Source organism: Thalassophryne amazonica, chromosome 5 (assembly GCF_902500255.1).
Source record: "Thalassophryne amazonica chromosome 5, fThaAma1.1, whole genome shotgun sequence".
NCBI classification, from domain to species: Eukaryota; Metazoa; Chordata; class Actinopteri; order Batrachoidiformes; family Batrachoididae; genus Thalassophryne; species Thalassophryne amazonica.
In genome coordinates, this window is record NC_047107.1 from 91,927,600 (window position 1) to 91,949,054 (window position 21,455).

Here is a 21,455-nt window from a genome sequence, read left to right on the forward strand (position 1 = left end):
CTTCGAGCTGGTGAACCCTTCATCAGATCCAGACATCTGTCCCTTGGTCTCTACGATGAGCACAATAATGTCAAACAAATGACTTGGGTCGCAGCGCTTCTCCAGGTTTTCAAGCTGGAAGATCTTGACCCAAGCAGTTGCTCGCCTCACCCATGTTGCTCGTGTGTTCCAGAAGAATCCTGCAACCAAAGCCAGCGGCTGCAAAGGCTGGCATTACTGTCACACAATGATCTCCATATATGAACTCTCACAGTCTGGAAGAACAATCATTCGCGCTGTTCAAGAGGAGACCTATGCAAAAGAGTACGCCTGTCTGCAGAAGGAGGAGAATCTTCTTAAAGACAGCCCTCTCAAAGCCCTAGATCCCTTTATTGATGCTGATGGCCTTCTGAGAGTTGGAGGCCGGATCAGAGAAGCACAACTCTCGCAAGAGGAGAAAACCCCTCTCATTATCCCTGACATGACAAGCACCACATAGCAACCCTCTTGATCCGACATCACCATGAGAGAACTCAACATCAGGGATGACTGTTGACCGAGGGCGCTGTACGCGCTGCTGGGTTCTGGATAGTCGGCGGCAAAAGGAGAGTGAGCAGTGTGATTCATGGGTGCGTCATATACCGCAAACTATGTGGCACCCCTCAGACTCAAAAGATGGCCGATCTCCCAACAGACCTCCTCTCTACTGAACCTCCATTCACGAACGTTGGCATAGATGTGTTTGGTCCATGGGCTGTGTCTTCACGTCGCATGAGGGGCGGCCTCGCTCAGAGTAAATGGTGGGCAGTGTTATTTACCTGCATGAATGTGCAAGCTGTCCACATCAAAGTCATTGAGTCCTTAGACACCTCAAGCTTCATCAACGCCCTTAGGCATTTCCTCGCTGTTAGGGGCTCTGTGAAGCTCATCTGTTCAGATCGAGGAACTAACTTCGTCAGCACGTGTAAGGAGCTAAAGATCCCCTCAAACATTGATAACGCTTCAGTTGGAAAGTTTCTCTTGGACCAAGGATGTGCTTGGAAGGTCAATGTTCCACACGCCTCCCATATGGGCAGCTCATGGGAGAGGATGATTGGAGTAGCATGAAGGATCCTGGATTCCATGTTCCTCTGGCTTGGAACTTCAAGACTCACCCCCGAAGCCCTCACTACACTAATGGCAGAGGTCGCTGCCATCATCAACGCCAGACCTCTGATTCCAGTATCTACTGACCCGGATGACCCCCTCATTCTTACCCCAGCGACTCTCCTCACTCAGAAGGTGAGTCTACCTTCAGCCCCAGTTGGAGACTGGATCAAAGACCTCCACAAGACCCAGTGGCGCCAAGTCCAACATCTGGCCCAAACCTTTTGGGATAGATGGAAGAAACAGTATCTAGCTTCACTGCAACCCCGAAGGAAGTGGCAGGCTCCCACCCCAGACCTTCAGCCTGGGAGCATCGTCCTCCTCAGAGATAATCAGCTCATAAGAAATGAGTGGCCTCTTGGACTGATTACTCAAGTCTTCCCCAGCAAGGATGGTAAGGTATGTCAAGCCGAGGTCAAAGTCTTCAGGAAAGACGGGACTAAACTCTTCCAGCGTCCCATCTCCGAGATGGTCCTTCTCCTTGCCCCTGATAACAAACAGTAAGGACTGTATAGACTTTGGGTGGTGACATTTGTTAATGCCAGACGGGAGTGTCATGCCTCTGTTATTTAAGTTAATTAATTTAGTGTGTGTTTATTTCTAAGATAATTCAGTTGGTTCTGTTCAGTGAGCTGTTTCTTTAAGTCTGAGTAGGTCATGTGATGAGACTCAGGAAGAAAGCTAACTAGTGAACACTGCTTCATTCACTCCTCCTGTGTTCCTAGCAAACTACTACTTACATCTTGTGCAGTTCGTGGCATCGTGGTTTCACCCTTTCAATGGTCATTAAACCTGGTTACGAGAAGTCATCCTAGTGTCCAGAGTCGTGATGAGCGGAAGGTGTTGAGCTTACTGTCTTCGTTCTTCGTGTACAGTGCGCATAAGGAAGGCAGGATACACGTTCTGTTTGTATATCCCACTGAACGTGGAATTGAGCGTGGAACCAAACTCCTCCTTGGCCACTCCCTATTTGAATATGTAATTGTATGTAAATAGGCCTTTGGAGCAGGGATTCCCCATGACGTCACATCAGACAACATGAACACAGAAAAGAAATTATACTTCAGATGACTGGAAATTACGTGGAGACATGCAGAGACAGTTTATTCAGCATGCTGTTAAACGGATTAATCATGAAACTGGAAAAATGTTGGTGAGTGTCTGATGCCAACACGCAAAACAGTGCACACACACTGACGTTAAAAAGGTGAGGCGCGCCTCTGCTGACAGTGTGACATTCATAATTTACACGCATTTGTTGACAAATACTGAACACAGGAAGCCTGTTAAGAAGCTTTGCATCTCACCATCAAGCAAAAATAAAAAAGTCTATAATGTGAATAAAAACATATTTGAATGCACATATGCCCAAATGTGTCCGCGCTGGTTTTCGGCTGGAACAATTACATGAATAAACTATTTAACCACCAAGTAGCACCCCCCCATAACACCAAATTTCATTTCATTTCATTTCATTTATTTATTTATTTCATTCATTTAAAAGAAAAAAAAAACAGAAAAGCAGAAATAAAGCATCTCCATTACCAGAATGAAAAGGAGCAGAGAGAAGAACAAGTCTTATATTTTCTGCCCCTTTTTACAATACAATCTTTCAATATCCAGTGTCATTTTTCAACATTATTTAACAGATTGTATTTCTTTAACTTGTCACATACCACTGACTTATTTCATAATTATGACCATTATTAAATAGATTACATCTCTGACAGGTTACATTTTTAAACTTAAAACATTTTATACATTATTAACAAATTACATTTTTTTTAACTTCCTTACAGCCCACTAACTTATTTTATAGTTTCATACTTACTTAATACATCTAGTTTAATACGTTTTTTAAATAATTTAAGCGACCTTAATTCTTTAATTTCTTTGTTGAGATTGTTCCATAATTTTACACCATTTACTGCAATACTCCGTTCTTTTACTCTGGTTCTGTATCTTGGTTTTCTAAAGACTTCTATTCCTTTCAGTTTATAACTACTTACTCTTTTCTCAAACATATTTTGAATGTTTGTTGGTATCAATCAATCAATCAATCAATCAATTTTTTTTATATAGCGCCAAATCACAACAAACAGTTGCCCCAAGGCGCTTTATATTGTAAGGCAAGGCCATACAATAATTATGTAAAACCCCAACGGTCAAAACGACCCCCTGTGAGCAAGCACTTGGCTACAGTGGGAAGGAAAAACTCCCTTTTAACAGGAAGAAACCTCCAGCAGAACCAGGCTCAGGGAGGGGCAGTCTTCTGCTGGGACTGGTTGGGGCTGAGGGAGAGAACCAGGAAAAAGACATGCTGTGGAGGGGAGCAGAGATCGATCACTAATGATTAAATGCAGAGTGGTGCATACAGAGCAAAAAGAGAAAGAAACAGTGCATCATGGGAACCCCCCAGCAGTCTACGTCTATAGCAGCATAACTAAGGGATGGTTCAGGGTCACCTGATCCAGCCCTAACTATAAGCTTTAGCAAAAAGGAAAGTTTTAAGCCTAATCTTAAAAGTAGAGAGGGTGTCTGTCTCCCTGATCTGAATTGGGAGCTGGTTCCACAGGAGAGGAGCCTGAAAGCTGAAGGCTCTGCCTCCCATTCTACTCTTACAAACCCTAGGAACTACAAGTAAGCCTGCAGTCTGAGAGCGAAGCGCTCTATTGGGGTGATATGGTACTACGAGGTCCCTAAGATAAGATGGGACCTGATTATTCAAAACCTTATAAGTAAGAAGAAGAATTTTAAATTCTATTCTAGAATTAACAGGAAGCCAATGAAGAGAGGCCAATATAGGTGAGATATGCTCTCTCCTTCTAGTCCCCGTCAGTACTCTAGCTGCAGCATTTTGAATTAACTGAAGGCTTTTTAGGGAACTTTTAGGACAACCTGATAATAATGAATTACAATAGTCCAGCCTAGAGGAAATAAATGCATGAATTAGTTTTTCAGCATCACTCTGAGACAAGACCTTTCTGATTTTAGAGATATTGCGTAAATGCAAAAAAGCAGTCCTACATATTTGTTTAATATGCGCTTTGAATGACATATCCTGATCAAAAATGACTCCAAGATTTCTCACAGTATTACTAGAGGTCAGGGTAATGCCATCCAGAGTAAGGATCTGGTTAGACACCATGTTTCTAAGATTTGTGGGGCCAAGTACAATAACTTCAGTTTTATCTGAGTTTAAAAGCAGGAAATTAGAGGTCATCCATGTCTTTATGTCTGTAAGACAATCCTGCAGTTTAGCTAATTGGTGTGTGTCCTCTGGCTTCATGGATAGATAAAGCTGGGTATCATCTGCGTAACAATGAAAATTTAAGCAATACCGTCTAATAATACTGCCTAAGGGAAGCATATATAAAGTGAATAAAATTGGTCCTAGCACAGAACCTTGAACTCCATAATTAACTTTAGTCTGTGAAGAAGATTCCCCATTTACATGAACAAATTGTAATCTATTAGACAAATATGATTCAAACCACCGCAGCGCAGTGCCTTTAATACCTATGGCATGCTCTAATCTCTGTAATAAAATTTTATGGTCAACAGTATCAAAAGCAGCACTGAGGTCTAACAGAACAAGCACAGAGATGAGTCCACTGTCCGAGGCCATAAGAAGATCATTTGTAACCTTCACTAATGCTGTTTCTGTACTATGATGAATTCTAAAACCTGACTGAAACTCTTCAAATAGACCATTCCTCTGCAGATGATCAGTTAGCTGTTTTACAACTACCCTTTCAAGAATTTTTGAGAGAAAATTCTTGAAAGTATTTTTACAATACTTGGTATTGGTATTTACTTGGTATTTACTTGGTAAAGTATTTTTATTTGCTTGGTACATTGTTTGTAATATTTTCAAATCGACCAAATCACGAAATTTAAGTACCCTGTACTTAATGAACAATGGATTAGATGGATCTCTAAAACCACTGTTGCTAATCACCCTTAAAGCCCTTTTCTGCAGAATAAACAAAGGTTGTATATAAGTTGTATATGTTGATCCCCAGATTTCTACACAATAAGTTAAATATGGGAAAATCAATGAATTGTACAATGTTAATAAACCATAACTATTTAATGAATATTTTACTTTATGCAAAACAGCAATGGCTTTCGCTATTTTTCCTTTTATGTAATTTATGTGTGACTTCCATGTAAGATCTTCATCAATTATGACTCCTAAAAATTTAATTTCTTTTACCCTTTGTATATCCATTCCATCTATTTGTAATGACACGTTATTTTTTTTTTTGCTCTGTCATTAAACAATATGAAATTTGTCTTATTAATATTTAGTGACAGTCTGTTTATATCAAACCAATGCTTAACCTTTTCCAATTCTGTTTTTATCACTTGTGCTACTTCCTGTATATCTGATACAGAGTAAAACAGCGTTGTATCATCAGCAAATAAAATGCTACCAAGCACATTAGATACATTCACAAAATCATTGATATACAAAATAAACAGTTTGGGTCCAAGTACTGATCCTTGTGGTACTCCATAAGCAATATTACACAATTCTGATTTGATATTATTTATCTGAACAAACTGTTTTCTGTTTTCTAAGTAGCTTTTTACCCACTGATGTGCAATACCTCTTATTCCATATTGTTGTAACTTGTGAAGTAATCTTGAGTGGTCAATGACATCAAAAGCTTTTTTCAAGTCAATAAAAATACTTACAAAATAATCCTTATTTTTTATTGTTGTTGATATTTTCTCTATTAATTCCATAATTGCCATAGCTGTCGAATGTTTTGTTCTGAATCCATACTGAGCATTATTTAAAATATGATGTTTCTCAGTGAATTTATCCAACCTTGTCACAAAAACTTTTTCCATAATTTTAGAAAACTGTGGAAGCAATGATACTGGCCTGTAATTACAGAATTTATGTTTGTCTCCATTTTTATATAATGGGACTACCTTGGCAATTTTCATTTCATCTGGAAAAATCCCTGTTGACAGAGACAGATTGCAAATATAAGTAAATGGTTCAATAACAGTTTCTATTATACTTTTTACAGTCATCATGTCTAAATCTTCATGGTCAGTTGATCTTTTGCTTACACAGTTTTTTACAATATTTCTTATTTCATCTTTATCCACATTGTCCAGGAAAATACTATTGACCGTATTTACAAGTGTATGTAATGTATCTTCTACTATTGGTTTATTTCCCACCAGACTTGATCCTACATTTGAAAAATAATCATTAAACCCATTTGCCACTTCTTTTATGTCATATATCTCTTTATTTTCTTTGACAAAGTAATTTGGAAAAGTTGCTTTCACTCCATCACTTTCAATCACACTTTTTATAATTCCCCATGTTTCCCTCATATTATCTTTATTCTTATTTAATTGTTCACTATAATAATCTTTTTTTTGTTTCCTAATTATTGTCATTAGTTTATTTTTATATTTTTTGTATCTGTGTTCTGTTTCCTTTGTTTGCATTTTTAAAAAGCACCTGTATAAATAGTTTTCTTTGCACAAGCATTTTTTATTCCCTTTGTCAGCCATGGTTTATTTACTCTTTTCTTACTAATTTCTATTAATTTACAGTTTTTATTATATGATTTCATCAATATTTTCATAAATGAGTTATATGCTACATTAACATCACTGACATAAACTTCTTCACAATTTTGATTTTTAAGATCATATTTTAATGCCTCTAAGGCTTTTACTGACTTGTCTCTTTTAAAGTTTATAACAGTTTTTTTCTTGTACCTATTTTTATATTTAAATATTGAAAAGACTGGTAAATGATCACTAACATCTGTCATCAAGATCCCATTCCTGATAATTTCATCTGTTCTATTTGTAAATATATTGTCGAGTACCATATTACCCCATTAGAGCGCTTCGCTCTCAGACTGCGGGCTTACTTGTAGTTCCTAGGGTTTGTAAGAGTAGAATGGGAGGCAGAGCCTTCAGCTTTCAGGCTCCTCTCCTGTGGAACCAGCTCCCAATTCAGATCAGGGAGACAGATACCCTCTCTACTTTTAAGATTAGGCTTAAAACTTTCCTTTTCGCTAAGGCTTATAGTTAGGGCTGGATCGGGTGACCCTGGACCATCCCTTGGTTATGTTGCTTTAGACGTAGACTGTGGGGGGGTTCCCATGATGCACTGTTTCTTTCTCTTTTTGCTCCGTATGCATCACTCTGCATTTAATCATTAGTGATCGATCTCTTTTTCCTGGTTCTTTCCCTCAGCCCCAACCAGTCTCAGCAGAAGACTGCCCCTCCCTGAGCCTGGTTCTGCTGGAGGTTTCTTCCTGTTAAAAGGGAGTTTTTCCTTCCCACTGTGGCCAAGTGCTTGCTCATAGGGGGTCGTTTTGACCGTTGGGGTTTTTCATAATTTTTCATAATTATTGTATGGCCTTGCCTTGCAATGTGGAGCGCCTTGGGGCAACTGTTTGTTGTGATTTGGCGCTATATAAGAAAAAAGTTGATTGATTGATTGATTGATTACCGTTGCACTTTGCGATGTGATTCTGGTTGGTTTTGTTATCAAATGGAATAACCCCAAACTATACATTGAATTCACAAAATCACTTATTCTTTGGCAACTGGAGCTCTCTATGTTAATGTTAAAGTCTCCACATATAAAAAGCGTTTTGTTTTTAATTTGATGGAATAGCTCTATTATTCTATCTGTAAATTTCACAACACAAGTGTCTGGTGCTCTGTATACACAACTGATTAAAATATTTTTAGATGTTTCATGTACAAGTTCCACTGTTACAATTTCTATGATGTCATCCACAGTTGGCATTTCTTCTACAATTGTACATATCAGATCTGCCTTTATGTACAGAGCAACACCACCGCCCCTTTTATCTCTTCTGTTCACAAAATACAGCTCATATCCCTCTATTTGAACATCAGTCATGAGATCATCATTAAGCCAAGATTCAGTGATTGCAACAATATTAAATTTATTTTTAAACTGATTTAAATAATCTTTTATTTGCGACATTTTACAATACAAGCTTCGACTGTTTATATGTAAGAGTGACAGGGTATCTTCTGCAATTTTTTTTACTATTTAGCTGTTCTACCGTATAATACTCGCAACCAATCGTTTTTAAGTCAAATATACTTTCATCAATATTAGTGTCTATGTCATATATTTTATCATCTGTTTCCATGTTTGATCAGATTTTTTTTTTGTTGGTCCAATTACCAACAGACGTCATATTTGATTGTCTATTCAGGTCTGTATTTTGTAAGGTCCTCCATGTTTTTGATTTGTATACCGTTTGTTCCTTCTTTTACTCTAATCCACACCCTACAATTCCAGACCCATGTAGCAACAATGTGCTTCTGTTTTTTTAATAGTCTTGTTTCCCTAGCAATATCTGCATTTTTTTTTGTTAAATGCTCATTTATATAGACACTTGTTCCTTTCAAATTCTTTGCCTGTCTTAATACTTCATTTTTATATTTTCTGCTTGTAAATCGTATAACAATGTTAGACAGTTTATTTTTTCTATCTTTAGTTGGAACAGTATAGCAGTCTGATATTGTGTCTTGATGGATGTCAACACCATTTTGATATAAAAAGTTTGTAACTTGCTGTTCCAATGATTGTTGTTCTTCAGGTGGTGCATCCTCCCCACTGGCTCCACCAGAATCCACCACCCTTGCATATGTCCGATGCCTTGTTTCTAGTCCAGATATTATAACATCATCTTTTCTAGTGAATTGTTCAAGTTCATCTACACGTTGTTCAAGTTTCTTAATGATCTTGTCCTTCTCTTTAACCAGTTTTTGGAGTTCTTTAATGTCAACCGTCAGCTTGTCTAAATTAGACATGTCTTTTAATATCTGGTTATTGAGGTCTTTATCTCCTCTATATTTTCCTCAAGTTTCTCCGTTTTCTTGGGTGGTGCCATGTTAACTATCGTGGCTTAGTATGGCCACTGTTAATTGCAAAAAACAATTTTCACCCGTAACCTCCACCACCACAGGTCCGGTCACCGCACACCAACCCTCCCCGTTGCTAACCTCGTTCACAGGCGCCCCCAGCCTCGGTCGTAGCCGCTGCTAGCCACGGATGTAGCCGCCATCAGCCAGGAATGTAGCCGTAGGCGGCCTCAGATGTTACCGCCGCCAGCCTCGGTTGCCGCCGCCGCCAGCCCCGGATGTAGCCGCTGTTAGCCTCGGATGTAGCCGACGCCTCGGGCCTGGATGTATCGCCGCCACCGATGCCTCGGGCCTGGATGAACCGCCTCCACCGATGCCTCGGGCCTGGATGAACCGCCTCCACCGATGCCTCCGCCGCCAGCCCCGGATGTAGCCGCCGCCAGCCGTGGACGTAGCCGCTGTTAGCCTCGGATGTAGCCGACGCCTCGGGCCTGGATGTATCGCTGCCACCGATGCCTCGGCCTGGATGAAACGCCTCCACCGATGCCTCCGCCGCCAGCCCCGGATGTAACCGCCGCCAGCCGCGGACGTAGCCGCTGTTAGCCTCGGATGTAGCCGACGCCTCGGGCCTGGATGTATCGCTGCCACCGATGCCTCGGCCTGGATGAAACGCCTCCACCGATGCCTCCGCCGCCAGCCCCGGATGTAGCCGCCGCCAGCCGCGGACGTAGCCGCTGTTAGCCTCGGATGTAGCCGACGCCTCGGGCCTGGATGTATCGCCGCCACCGATGCCTCTGGCCTGGATGAACTGCCGCCTCCGATGCCTCTGGCCTGGATGAACTGCCGCCGTCATCATCATCATCATGTTCAAATCATGTGTGTTGCACAGCGCGCACCACACATGATTTGAACATTGATGGAATGATAATGTTTCCTATTAACAGAAACAAACATCATGTGACAGCGCCTTCATAGCAAAATGTGTGCAATTAATAGCTCCGAGTACATTTGGGAAGCAGGCTCTCACTGTGCTGTAATATTGGAATGTACCTGGATGAGATTCGAATGATTGTGTTCCACATAGCTCGTCTTGACACAGCTTGTGTGATTGACGCAAGGTTGACTGGCACATGCCTGACTGATCAGCCAGCTCATGCTGGAATGCCTCTAATGCCAGGATGCCCAGCATGGTCAGCACCTGTGTGGGCACAGACAACCACTGGCTCCTTGCCGCATTGTGCTGTGGGCCGACCGCGGTTCTGTGCGCAACTCCAGTAATAGCAGCCTTGGTAATCGAAATCGGTTTATGAGCCAATTATTGTTACTTACAAGTAAATCCTCGTTTTCCCTGAGTGCACGCTCACGTCTGATTGCACCATGTGCAAGGTCCTCTAACAACTCTAACACAGCCACTGTTTAGTGCCATTTTACGCATCACTTTGCACGTGCTTTTATATCCATCCATATAATTGCAAACACGTGGGTGTGTTAATTGATCATCATTGTGTCACTGATGTGCACATCACTCTGATGACTTCTTGTTTTCATACTATTAATGGTTCCCTGCGTCACCTTTACATGTCCACAGTGGAACAATAGCTGTAGAAATGTGCATACGCCAGCCTGGATTTTTGTGTGACGCACCGCACATTTCCATGCTCACATCACTTTTGATACATTTGCACGTGGACGTGGAGACAGGCATACGCCAGATTTTTGTGGGTACGCATGCTTTGTACATGAGGCCCCTGGTCTGTGGCCTGCTTTAGAGTCCAAATGTTACCCTCCCTGTAGAACTTTATCTTTCTTTTCCAGATAAGATGCAGTGACATCCCCCGTAGGGTGAAGGCTATCTGGCATCAGTAAGCCATGGTGAACCCAGAAAGAGGGCCAGTTATCAATAAAACTCAAACCTTGCTGTCTGCAAAATTGTGCCAGCCACCTATTCAATAATGTCAGCCTGCTAAATGCCTCATCATTACCATGAGAGGGGAGGGGACCAGAGATTATTAATAGATGCTGACATGTGTTTCTGTGAGGTCACAAGTCTTCTCTATGTCCATTTTTGTGACCTCTGATTGTCGCATCCTAATGTCATTGTTGCCGACATGAATAACTATGTGTATATATATCTAGTGTTGTGTTCCTATATCTATCCTTTGTACTTTAGCTATCCTTATGCAGTGTCAGCACCCTAAGGTGAGAGGCAGTGTTGCGTACTCTGGCCCCAGAAATACACTTTACACAACCCAGTCTCACGGCAAGTCGTGATTCAGCAGTACAACATATACATTAATCTATTGGTTTGTGATATTGTGACGAAAGTGCCTCATTTTCATCAAGCCAGCACAAATTCATTCTAATTCATTCCGTGATGGCTGCACAAAATTAAAAGGGAATCGGCTGAGGGTTGGGGTGGTTATGGATAGGGTGGGGGGGAAAGAGTAGGATTAGGTTATGGTTAAGGTTAGGGTTGGGGGTAGGGGTAGGGTTAGTAATAGTGAGTTTAAAAAAACCCTGTCACAAAAATTTAACTCATTTCGTGACGGGAGCATGAAAAAAAAAACATGAGACTGGGCTGCTTTACATCAGCTGGCGTCTGTAGTTTAACTTTGCAGGTGATAGAGTCCCCTATCACTAACCACACCGTTTTAGCCTGGAGATGGGTTAGAAGTTACCTGTGGACTTGGAAGGCAATCAACAGGCATATCCAAGGCTGAAAAATCACAACTGGGCACAATTTCAATTTTTTCAATTTCATTTATATAGCGCCAAATCACAACAAAGTTGCCTCAAGGTGCTTCACACAAGTAATGTCTAACTAACCCCTAGAGCAAGCACACAGGCAACAGTGGTAAGGAAAAACTCCCTCTGACAATTTGAGGAAGAAACTTCAAGCAGACCAGACTCAAAGGGGTGATCCTCTGCTTGGCACCAAGCCTTATGATTATTCTTCCACCTAAAAACAGTCCAAAAGCTGCTGCCTTTAGCCAGGGGAGCTAAGCTAATGCTAACGGGCTCTTGTGCAGTGCCTGTGATGTCTAACTCCACTGAACTAAGACGCTGCTCTTGCTTATGGACACAGCTCTCTAAGAGGACCACCCTCTCTGACAGCATTGTATAATATTAATTTACAGTGTTATGCACCAAGAGAACCTACATGTGTAGCAAAAGCTAGCACAAACTAAACTAACCACTCCTAGGATTCACACAGGAGTAAGATAAATTCATAGCCGTTGCACTTAAAAGCTAACAGAAGTGATGCACAGGTAACAGAAATAAAAGAAATGATTGTAACCTTGTAGTAATTAGAAGAGCACCATTCAGTCCAGATGATGTGGAGTCAGTTCATATGGGAAAGAGGCCCGACTGGAAACACATAGCAGCAGTAGCACAACACACTGTCCGATGTGTGGTACCTCCTATTTTTATTGAAGAAGTCAAGTCTGGGAGCATGCAGTTGCACCATGCCTTGCCACTACAATCACACCACAGAACTGCCCCGGGTCCTGGATGGGAATCACCCCGGCAGACAATAGATCAATCAAACCCCTCAAAACTAACCATTGTGAAACATGGACATCCCATTGGCCTTTTTCCAGCTGCTAGTGTCCTTAAAACTCAGACAGCTACTTGCTGGATCATGCACAGAGAAATGTGCTATATAGCCATATTGTTACTGATGCTCCCTCTCAATGCAAGGGATACTTCTCTGAATTTCCATAAGTAACTGACTCATCAACACCAAGTCCATTTAAGCATTGCACAGTGTAGGAGCCTTTTTTAACAGGTAAGGTAGGGTCCTGTATTGATGCTGGATCCACAGAGAGCATTTGGGGCTTGTCTGTGCTCACTTTTCTGTTCGAGAGGTGAGAAATAACATTCTAAAACTGGGGTGATTTGAGTTCTTATATTATTCACTTGATTCTGATGTATGTTCTCATGAATTAAAACTGAAGGTCTGTGCTTTTAGCTCATTTACACATTGTATCAACTTCATGACAATTTTTGGTGAACTGTAGTTCATGAAAAAACATCAATATCCCTTGTTGCCCTCAATTTAATTAGAGATGACAGTGAGGAAGTAGCTTGTGTATCCAATCAAAGAAGAGAAAAGGACATGCCATTAATTTCCATTATTCTTGTCCACTAATGCTTTCAGAACAGTCTTTGAAAATCTTTTACCAGTATATTTGTGAAAATGGCTCCAAGTACAAGTAAATTTTCCATCTTAATATCATCAGATAAGATACTAGATTATGAGGGGTTTGTTATCAATTAATTTGCGTCATATATTTATTTTTGCAGTCGTAAATTATGTTGCAAATATGATGTGTTGCAAAGATTTTTGAATAGATGCACTGGGAAAAAATGTGGAGTCAGATTTATTTAAAAAAAAAAATCTAGGTAACAATTTGCACATAGAAATTCTCAGTAAATGTAAATGGTATAGTCTCTTGGTTTTGTAAGTAGATATTACTCATTTAGTAAAATCATGGCCTTCAACATCTAAAAAAAAAGAGAAAACATTTACAGTGTACTTTCTCATATTACAACACACTCTCCATATGTGAGGTATCACATTTACCACCTGCTATTTGCTCCAAGAAACTTAAGTTTGGCAGTAACACTCTGGTTTTGCCAACCAAGGTTTACATGTATCTTTTTAAGTCATAGTTGATTTTAAATGACTGTGGCTCACTTAATAGAGCCAGTTACACATTGATTTAAAGGTCAGTGGTTTGATTCCTACTTGTGTGTCAAAATTTCTTTAGGGCCCCTTAACACATATTACGAATGTGGTCAAATTGTGCATGAAGCAGCAATCATATGCAATACATATAAAATTGTAGCTGCCTCAAACGCCTCGTACACCTGCTGCTACAAGTATTTGCGCAAACCAGCAGCTGAAAGACAGAGTGCACCCTGTGAGAGCCCATCGAACCCTCTTGTGGCAGGTGTCGGCCAAATTCCAGGTGACACACACAAACATTCGGCCATTCATGCTATTAGCACGAAAACAGTCAGCACGTGATCACTTTCGAGCTGGATTTGACCATATGACAAGCCAACAGTGCGACAAATATGCCACTTTCAGTCACGTATCAGCAGAAATACGCCGCAACAAACGCTGTTTGGTCATTTATCACGGTGCAGTTTTCTCTTTAAAAAAACATACGTTCATGTCCTTGTTGATTTTAGTAATTTCACACTCCTGTTATAAGACAATGATTGTAGTGCAGTGGTAAAGTTTCCATCTGGTAATTAGAGCTTTTCTAAATTGCAGGTTCAAACCCTGTGAGTGGCATTTATTTTTTTAATTAACCAGGGTTATTTAACCACGGGGTTCTGTATTGTGTCCCCTTTTATTTATTGTTTATATAAACCCAGTGATATTCACTAATTATACAGCTGCTTGTATTTTATTTTTCTCCACATCAGTGGCACAATGTGGTGCACCACGTCCCATCTGCTCGCACTGTGTTCCTGTTCGCACGACACCATTGCAGCAGGATCGTGCACGCCTGCCCGTCGGCTCGATCTTTTCATGGTTTGCTCATACGAGCTGTTCTGCCGTGATTCACCCTGATTTGTACTTATTCGTACTATCTGTGAAGGGGCCCTTAAGCAAGGGAGGACAGAGGCTTCAAGCTGTTGGGGTGAATGGATGTGAGGCATCAGTGTACAGTGGCTTAAAAATATGTTGCAAGATGATAGAGACTTCCAAAAATGTCTTTTTACTTGATCTGACACAGTTTTGAAAGAGAATTTATGGGCAAGCTGGATCCTGCATCCTAGCGGCCATTGTAGCAAGAGGCAAAGTACACCCTGGACAGGACACCAGTCTGTTTCAGGGCCACAGACAAACACGGGAAGAACATGCAACCTGAGACCAAAATAGAGCTTTTTGGAATCAGCTCCACTTACCATGTTTAGAGGATGAGAACAACCCCATGAAAACCATCCCAACCATTAAGCATGGGGGTGGAAACATCATTCTCTGGGAGTGCTCTTCTGCAAAGGGGACAGGACGACTGCACCGTATTGAAGGGAGGATGGATGGGGTCGTGTATTGTGAGATTTTGGCAAACAACCTCCTTCCCTCAGTAAGAGCATTGAAGATGGGTCATGGCTGGGTCTTCCAGCATGACAATGACCCCAAACACACAGCCAGGGCAACTAAGGAGGGGCTCCGTAAGAAGCATTTCAAGGTCTTCGAGTGGCCTGGCCAGTCTCCAGACCTGAACTCAATAGAAAATCTTTGGAGGTAGCTGAAACTCCAAACCTGAAAGATCTAGAGAAGATCTATGTGGAGGAGTGGACCAAAATCCCTGCAGCAGTGTGTGCAAACCTGGTGAAAAACTACAGGAAACATTTGACCTCTGTAATTGCAAACAAAGGCTACTGTACCAAATATTAACATTGATTTTCACAGGTGTTCAAATACTTATTTGCAGCAGTAACATACAAATAGATTATTTAAAAAAATCATACATTGTGATTTCCGGATTTTTTTTTTTTTTTTTTTTAGACTATGTCTCTCACAGTGGACATGCACCTAAGATGAAAATTTCAGACCCCTCCATGATTTCTAACCAAGACGCGTTACGAATGTCATTTTTCTGTCATTTGTGACACATTCCTGACATTCTTAATGTGACTTAATGCATCTGAATATGTTTCTTAATAGTGCGTGTTGGTGCGTGATATTCTTGATATTCATGGAGCATGTTTTTGCCTGTCAAAAAAATCTTCCACAAATGTCACACACCACCCTCATTTCGTCTCACGTCGTGGAGGTCGCAACTGAGCGTATTGATCCGTCTTGATGAGTAGTGATCCTTAATAGAACGTGACAACGTTCGTAGTGGTTCCTGTGATGGTTCTTGGAGCCCAAACTGTCACGCATTATTACGAAGTGACACGGAAACTGTCAAGTTTGGACACGACTTGTAACACGGCGTCACATTTCACTGTGCACCACGACGAATCAGTTTTCTGTCACGTGCGCACAATTAAACTTGGCTCCAAATGTCGTTCCACAGTTCCTGCTGAAGCTCCTCAGGACGCTCCTGCAGGTGTTCCACCTGCTGTTGTAACCGATGAGCAGGAGAACGAGTCTGAGCAACCAGAGGAGCGAGAGGAGACTCACGTGCAGCCAGACATCTCTGCAACTCCTCCAGTCCGGCGGAGGAAGAAGCGCGCGCACAATTAAACCCTGCTGCACTGCATTCAGTTTGATTACTGACACCAAGTTGGCTAAAAGTCAAATTTCAGTGCTCTTCAGCGCACTCCTGCATGTGTTCCACCTGCTGCATGTGCCTGATGTTTGGGAAAATGCGCGAGACGAGAGCCACATGAAACCACACATCTGGTTCTGTCCTCCTCCTCCACTCTGCGCCACTCCATGGCACAGAGCCCAACTACGCATGCAGTCACAAAGTTCTTCTGAAAAACTAGAGCGATCTGAATTCGGTTGGATGAATATGGGTGTGTGTGTGGAGACAATTCACCTCGTTCACAACGTGACAGAATTTAACGATGTGCTGTTACGCACAATAGCGCGCAACAACACGGAACACTATTCTTGACCGAGCGTAATGGTTCCTGATAATTCTCCAGCAACACATGCCATTAATCGTAACGTGTGGTAACAGGTTGCAGCAGTTCCTGAGGACACCTGACGCCTCTGCCCCGAATCATCACATTCGTGATCAGCGGCCAAGAATGTGTACTTCGTGGCATTCGTGACTTGTCGCCATTATGTGTAAACGCAGCATAAGTGGGAGAACTTGCAAAATCGCAGGGTGTTCAAATACTTATTTTCCTTGCTATATATATATATATATATATATATATATATATATATATATATATATATATATATATATATATTTTTTTTTTTTTTTAGTACATTTTGCCCCACTTTGTCACCCCTTTTTTCATTGTGGACTGACACATTACTTTCTGAAAACTTACACACTTTCCTTTTGTAATGGTGGTAAGTTTCCATTATTAGGACCTATGTGTGTCAGGAGAATGACAGGTGAAATGATTGACAGGAAAGCACACACACTTATAGATACGACACAGTGATACGATACAGTGATTGGAGGGTTTTTTCCCTTTAGAACATTTGATTTATTGTTAGATGGCAGGATATAATGCATTCCATTAAGCCTCCAAGCAAAAAGTGAAAATCCATCCACTGATTCAACGAAAGCAACATTTGAAGCAGGAAACAAATGATATGGGTGCCTGTTCTTGTTCCATGCTTTGTTTGGGACCATTGTATTCATTCATTTTTCATTTCTGGAGGCTTACACACAGGTCTGACCCACAGATGTGTCAGCATATTTCAGCATGGCTCTTTTCTAATTTAATCACCGACAGCCACCGCATCATTACAGCACGCCATCGTCACAATGCAAATCCAATACATTCAGCCACCTTCACAGGCGCGCTATGTAGGCCGGCTGTTTCCACCTGCCATTAAGAGGTGCCACATAATTATATTTGGCTGGAGAGTTTTTACAAGCAGTAATGGACGAAGTGGAAGGTTTTACTCCTGACAACATTCGCATTTCAGATGCTCTGATGGACTTTGATATTTGATTCTGTTATCAGCCCGATAGAATGCAAAAAGCAGCCTTTTGTATTTGTTGATAATTTTTGGAAATACTCTGTAAGTTGGATTGTCTTTTAGATGTCTAACCATCTCTGGGCAGCTCTGGTTAGAGCTGCAAGGATTACTCGACCATTAATCAATTGTTATATTGATCACCATCTATAATGTTAATTGATTCATCGTTCTAAGTCTTTTTATTGAATGTCCAAATTCTCTGATTTCAACTTCTTAAATGTGAATATTTTATTTTTTCGTATTCCTCTCAGACAGTAAACTGAATATATTTGGGTTGTGGAAAATTGAAGTTATTTGAGGATGTCATCTTGGACTTTGAGAAACACTGATTAATATTTTTCACCATTTTCTGAGATTTTATTGTAAAACAGCTCATGGATTTATACAGAAAATAATCAACAGAATAACTGATAATGAAATAAATGTTAGTTGCAGTTCTATGAGTTATCTTAAGATTTTATTTTCTGTGGTTTTGTGTCTCAGGATGAGACAAAACTGTGCAAGATTTCTTCCCTTTTTTTCCTCCAATGACTGCCTTATTAATTTGTGGAACTTTGTTCTTTTTATGCTGGGATTTTTTTTAATTGTAGAATACCTTTTATGATATATTTTAAGGCGAGATTGAAAGATATTGATAGAATTTATGGTAATGATTTACTGGTAACTTTTCTCAAGGATGGTCAACTAATCATAAAATAATCAAAAGACTAATAACAAATTGTTAAATAATTGATGGATTAATTGATGATAGAACACATTTTAGCTTCATTGGTTAAAAAAAAAATCTCAGTGCACTTTGGTAGGCCAGCACCGTTGTTGTTATTGTAGCCATATTTACTGATTTTTGATTGCACAACCTTTGCACATGATGGATTGCCACCCTCATTCGCAGGTCATTCGGTCAATTTTAGAACATTCCTGCAACATACAAAGTTGCACTCGAGAAACAACAAATCAGTGCCCACGCTCATCCAACTGATGCAGTGGTTTCTTACTCATGACTCAAGTTATTTTAACAAAGAAATTTCAAAGAAGAATAAGAAAACATACATGAATTGTGTAGTTGTGTGCAGACTCTACAAAAGTCTGATATCAAAACTTTTTCATTTTCTGAAATGACACGTGTGCTAAGTGACTGTTAACTCCAGAATATTTTGTCTATTGTGAATGTTGTCATGTCAGCGTAACCATTTAAGTAAAAAGAACAAAAAACAAATTAAAAAGCTCTCCTTCATTCTTTTGTCTGTCTTTATGTCTTGTGTGCAGACACGCTGTCAGTGCCTCGCTGGTCCCCACAGATTCCTAGAAGAGATTTGGGAAACTCGATAAAACACAGGTAGGCTAAAAGGTGTTTGTGTTTGTGTGCGTGTGTGTGTGTGTGTGTGTGTGTGTGCGCGCGCACAAATGACACTTTTTACATCGGTAATAAAATGCCAGGCCAATTTAAAACGGCCTCTTACATAACTCAACTCTTTGCTCTCTCTCCCACCCTGCTTGACTTCAAATGCTAGTGATCTGAAATGTAAAACAATACTGCGTCAGCTGTGGGATCTCAGCAACCTCCAGAACGTGGGTGTTTGCCTGCTGAAAGTCAGCGGGGTGGAAAAAGAAGCTCTCAGCCTCATCAGACAAAGCCAAGTGGAGTGAAAATGGAATTTATTGAGCCGTTATTTGAAGATTAAGGCTGGTTTCGAGAGGAATGTCATTATTCCATCCAGCAATCTCCTTGATGCGCCAATTTGCATAATTCTAATGTGTGTCCTTGAAGCACTGTTGGCCTCTTAAGTGCATTTACAGTGAACCACCGTGGCTTTATGGCCCACTCTGTCCTAAAAGAGGATTTCTGCGCACACAATCTGCCCTTAATGTCACGTTGGTGTTCAAATTTGACAAAACAGCCTTAGCTATGGATTGAGTTGAGCTTTCGATGTCAATTCAGTCGAGACCAAAGCGAGGCCTAATAAAGACATTCGGGTTCTGTCAGACTACATTAGTCACCTGCCATTAACCAGCCAGCCACACTGCTGGTTTCGAGGCGTTGCAACTGCACCTACAGCCAATCGTTGGACACTTGCTGAAACCGTTTGTGCAGTTCATGCAGGGAATTGGCTGTTACCGCTGTGAAAATTGTTGATTTGTTTGTCTGATGACTGACTGTATAAGACTTTTTTAGGTTGGCATGAGTCTCAGAGCTCCCATCGCTCAGGGTGATTGTTGCTTTGACATAAGCCTCTACAAAAAGTGTAATTGCGCATTGTTCCTTTTAGGCGGATGCCGATAAAGCAAACCCAAACAAAATCAGCTATTGAGTGAAATGAGGAAAGTATAAACACGGAAAGTTTGTAATAGTGAAAAGTTCAGACGCGTTCTTAGTAATCCCAAAGCGGGATGACTCTTGCACATTATAAAAGTAATATGACAAGCACAATGTGATGTGGTGACTTTCTCGCTGTTTTGCCTTTTGCACACAGATTTTCCACAAAGTACTGGATGTCCCAGACATGCATAGTATGTGGAAAGGGAATGTTGTTTGGACTGAAATGTAAAAACTGCAAGTAAGTGAAGATTTTACTCTCAGGTACAGTTTGTGTGTCAGTTGGTCAGATGTGATTATTTGCTGTTTTTCTTCTTTATAGTCACAGTTTCTTGGACAAAAGTCTCTGTGTTTTATGCATATGCCTTATTGTTATTTAAGTTATTTTCCTCATTGACATTTTTAAGAACCCATGTGCTTTTACATTACTCAAATAAATTACCAATCTGATTCTTCTACCGAGCTTCGATTCCATCTCTGCGTAAAAAAAAAAAAAAAATACAAGACAAACATGAATAAACTTGTTTATTTTATTCCTTCTAATTTGCTCAGGCTGAAGTGCCACAATAAATGCACCAAAGAAGCTCCACCTTGCCATTTACTGATCATACAGCGAGGTGGTCGAGAATCCCTCAGAGGTAACGTCTCATTTTTTGTTTCAGTATTATATATATATATATATATATATATATATATATATATATATATATATATATATATATATATATATATATATATATATATATTTGAGAGAAAGAGATTGTCAAAGCTAATTTTTGGTTTCTATTGTCACAACTTATTCAAGTTAAAAGTAAATAATGAATGGGAGTTCAGACCACTGTTGTTTGAGGGAAATTACATAAAAATTGGGTTAACAGTATCAGAATTACAGCAACTAGTGTTCCCTCGACAATAATACAGGCCTGATCACCCACCAGGTCAATGACAATCTCCCACAAGGCCAAAAAAAATATATGAATTTATATACATACTTGAACGTGCAGGGGTGGTGGCCAAGTGGTTAATGCACTTGGTTTCAGTGTAGAATCAATCAATCAATCAATTTTATTTATATAGCGCCAAATCACAACAAACAGTTGCCCCAAGGCACTTTATATTGTAAGGTAAGGCCATACAATAATTACGTAAAAACCCCAATGGTCAAAACGACCCCCTGTGAGCAAGCACTTGGCGACAGTGGGAAGGAAAAACTCCCTTTTAACAGGAAGAAACCTCCAGCAGAACCAGGCTCAGGGAGGGGCAGTCTTCTGCTGGGACTGGTTGGGGCTGAGGGAGAGAACCAGGAAAAAGACATGCTGTGGAGGGGAGCAGAGATCAATCACTAATGATTAAATGCAGAGTGGTGCATACAGAGCAAAAAGAGAAAGAAACACTCAGTGCATCATGGGAACCCCCCAGCAGTCTAAGTCTATAGCAGCATAACTAAGGGATGGTTCAGGGTCACCTGATCCA

At 40.6% G+C, this 21,455-nt stretch overlaps 1 protein-coding gene across 6 annotated transcripts in view; it reads left to right on the forward strand.

Moving 5' to 3' along the window:
* Positions 1 to 21,455, forward strand: part of ksr2 (kinase suppressor of ras 2) — a 494,388-nt gene that overhangs the window by 326,430 nt on the left and 146,503 nt on the right. For all 6 annotated transcript variants that reach the window (XM_034170876.1, XM_034170877.1, XM_034170875.1 and 3 more), the window contains 3 exons: positions 18,935 to 19,004; positions 20,140 to 20,223; positions 20,535 to 20,620. In XM_034170876.1, coding sequence (XP_034026767.1) covers positions 18,935 to 19,004; positions 20,140 to 20,223; positions 20,535 to 20,620 — 240 coding nt within the window. The remainder of the gene's footprint in view (positions 1 to 18,934; positions 19,005 to 20,139; positions 20,224 to 20,534; positions 20,621 to 21,455) is intronic.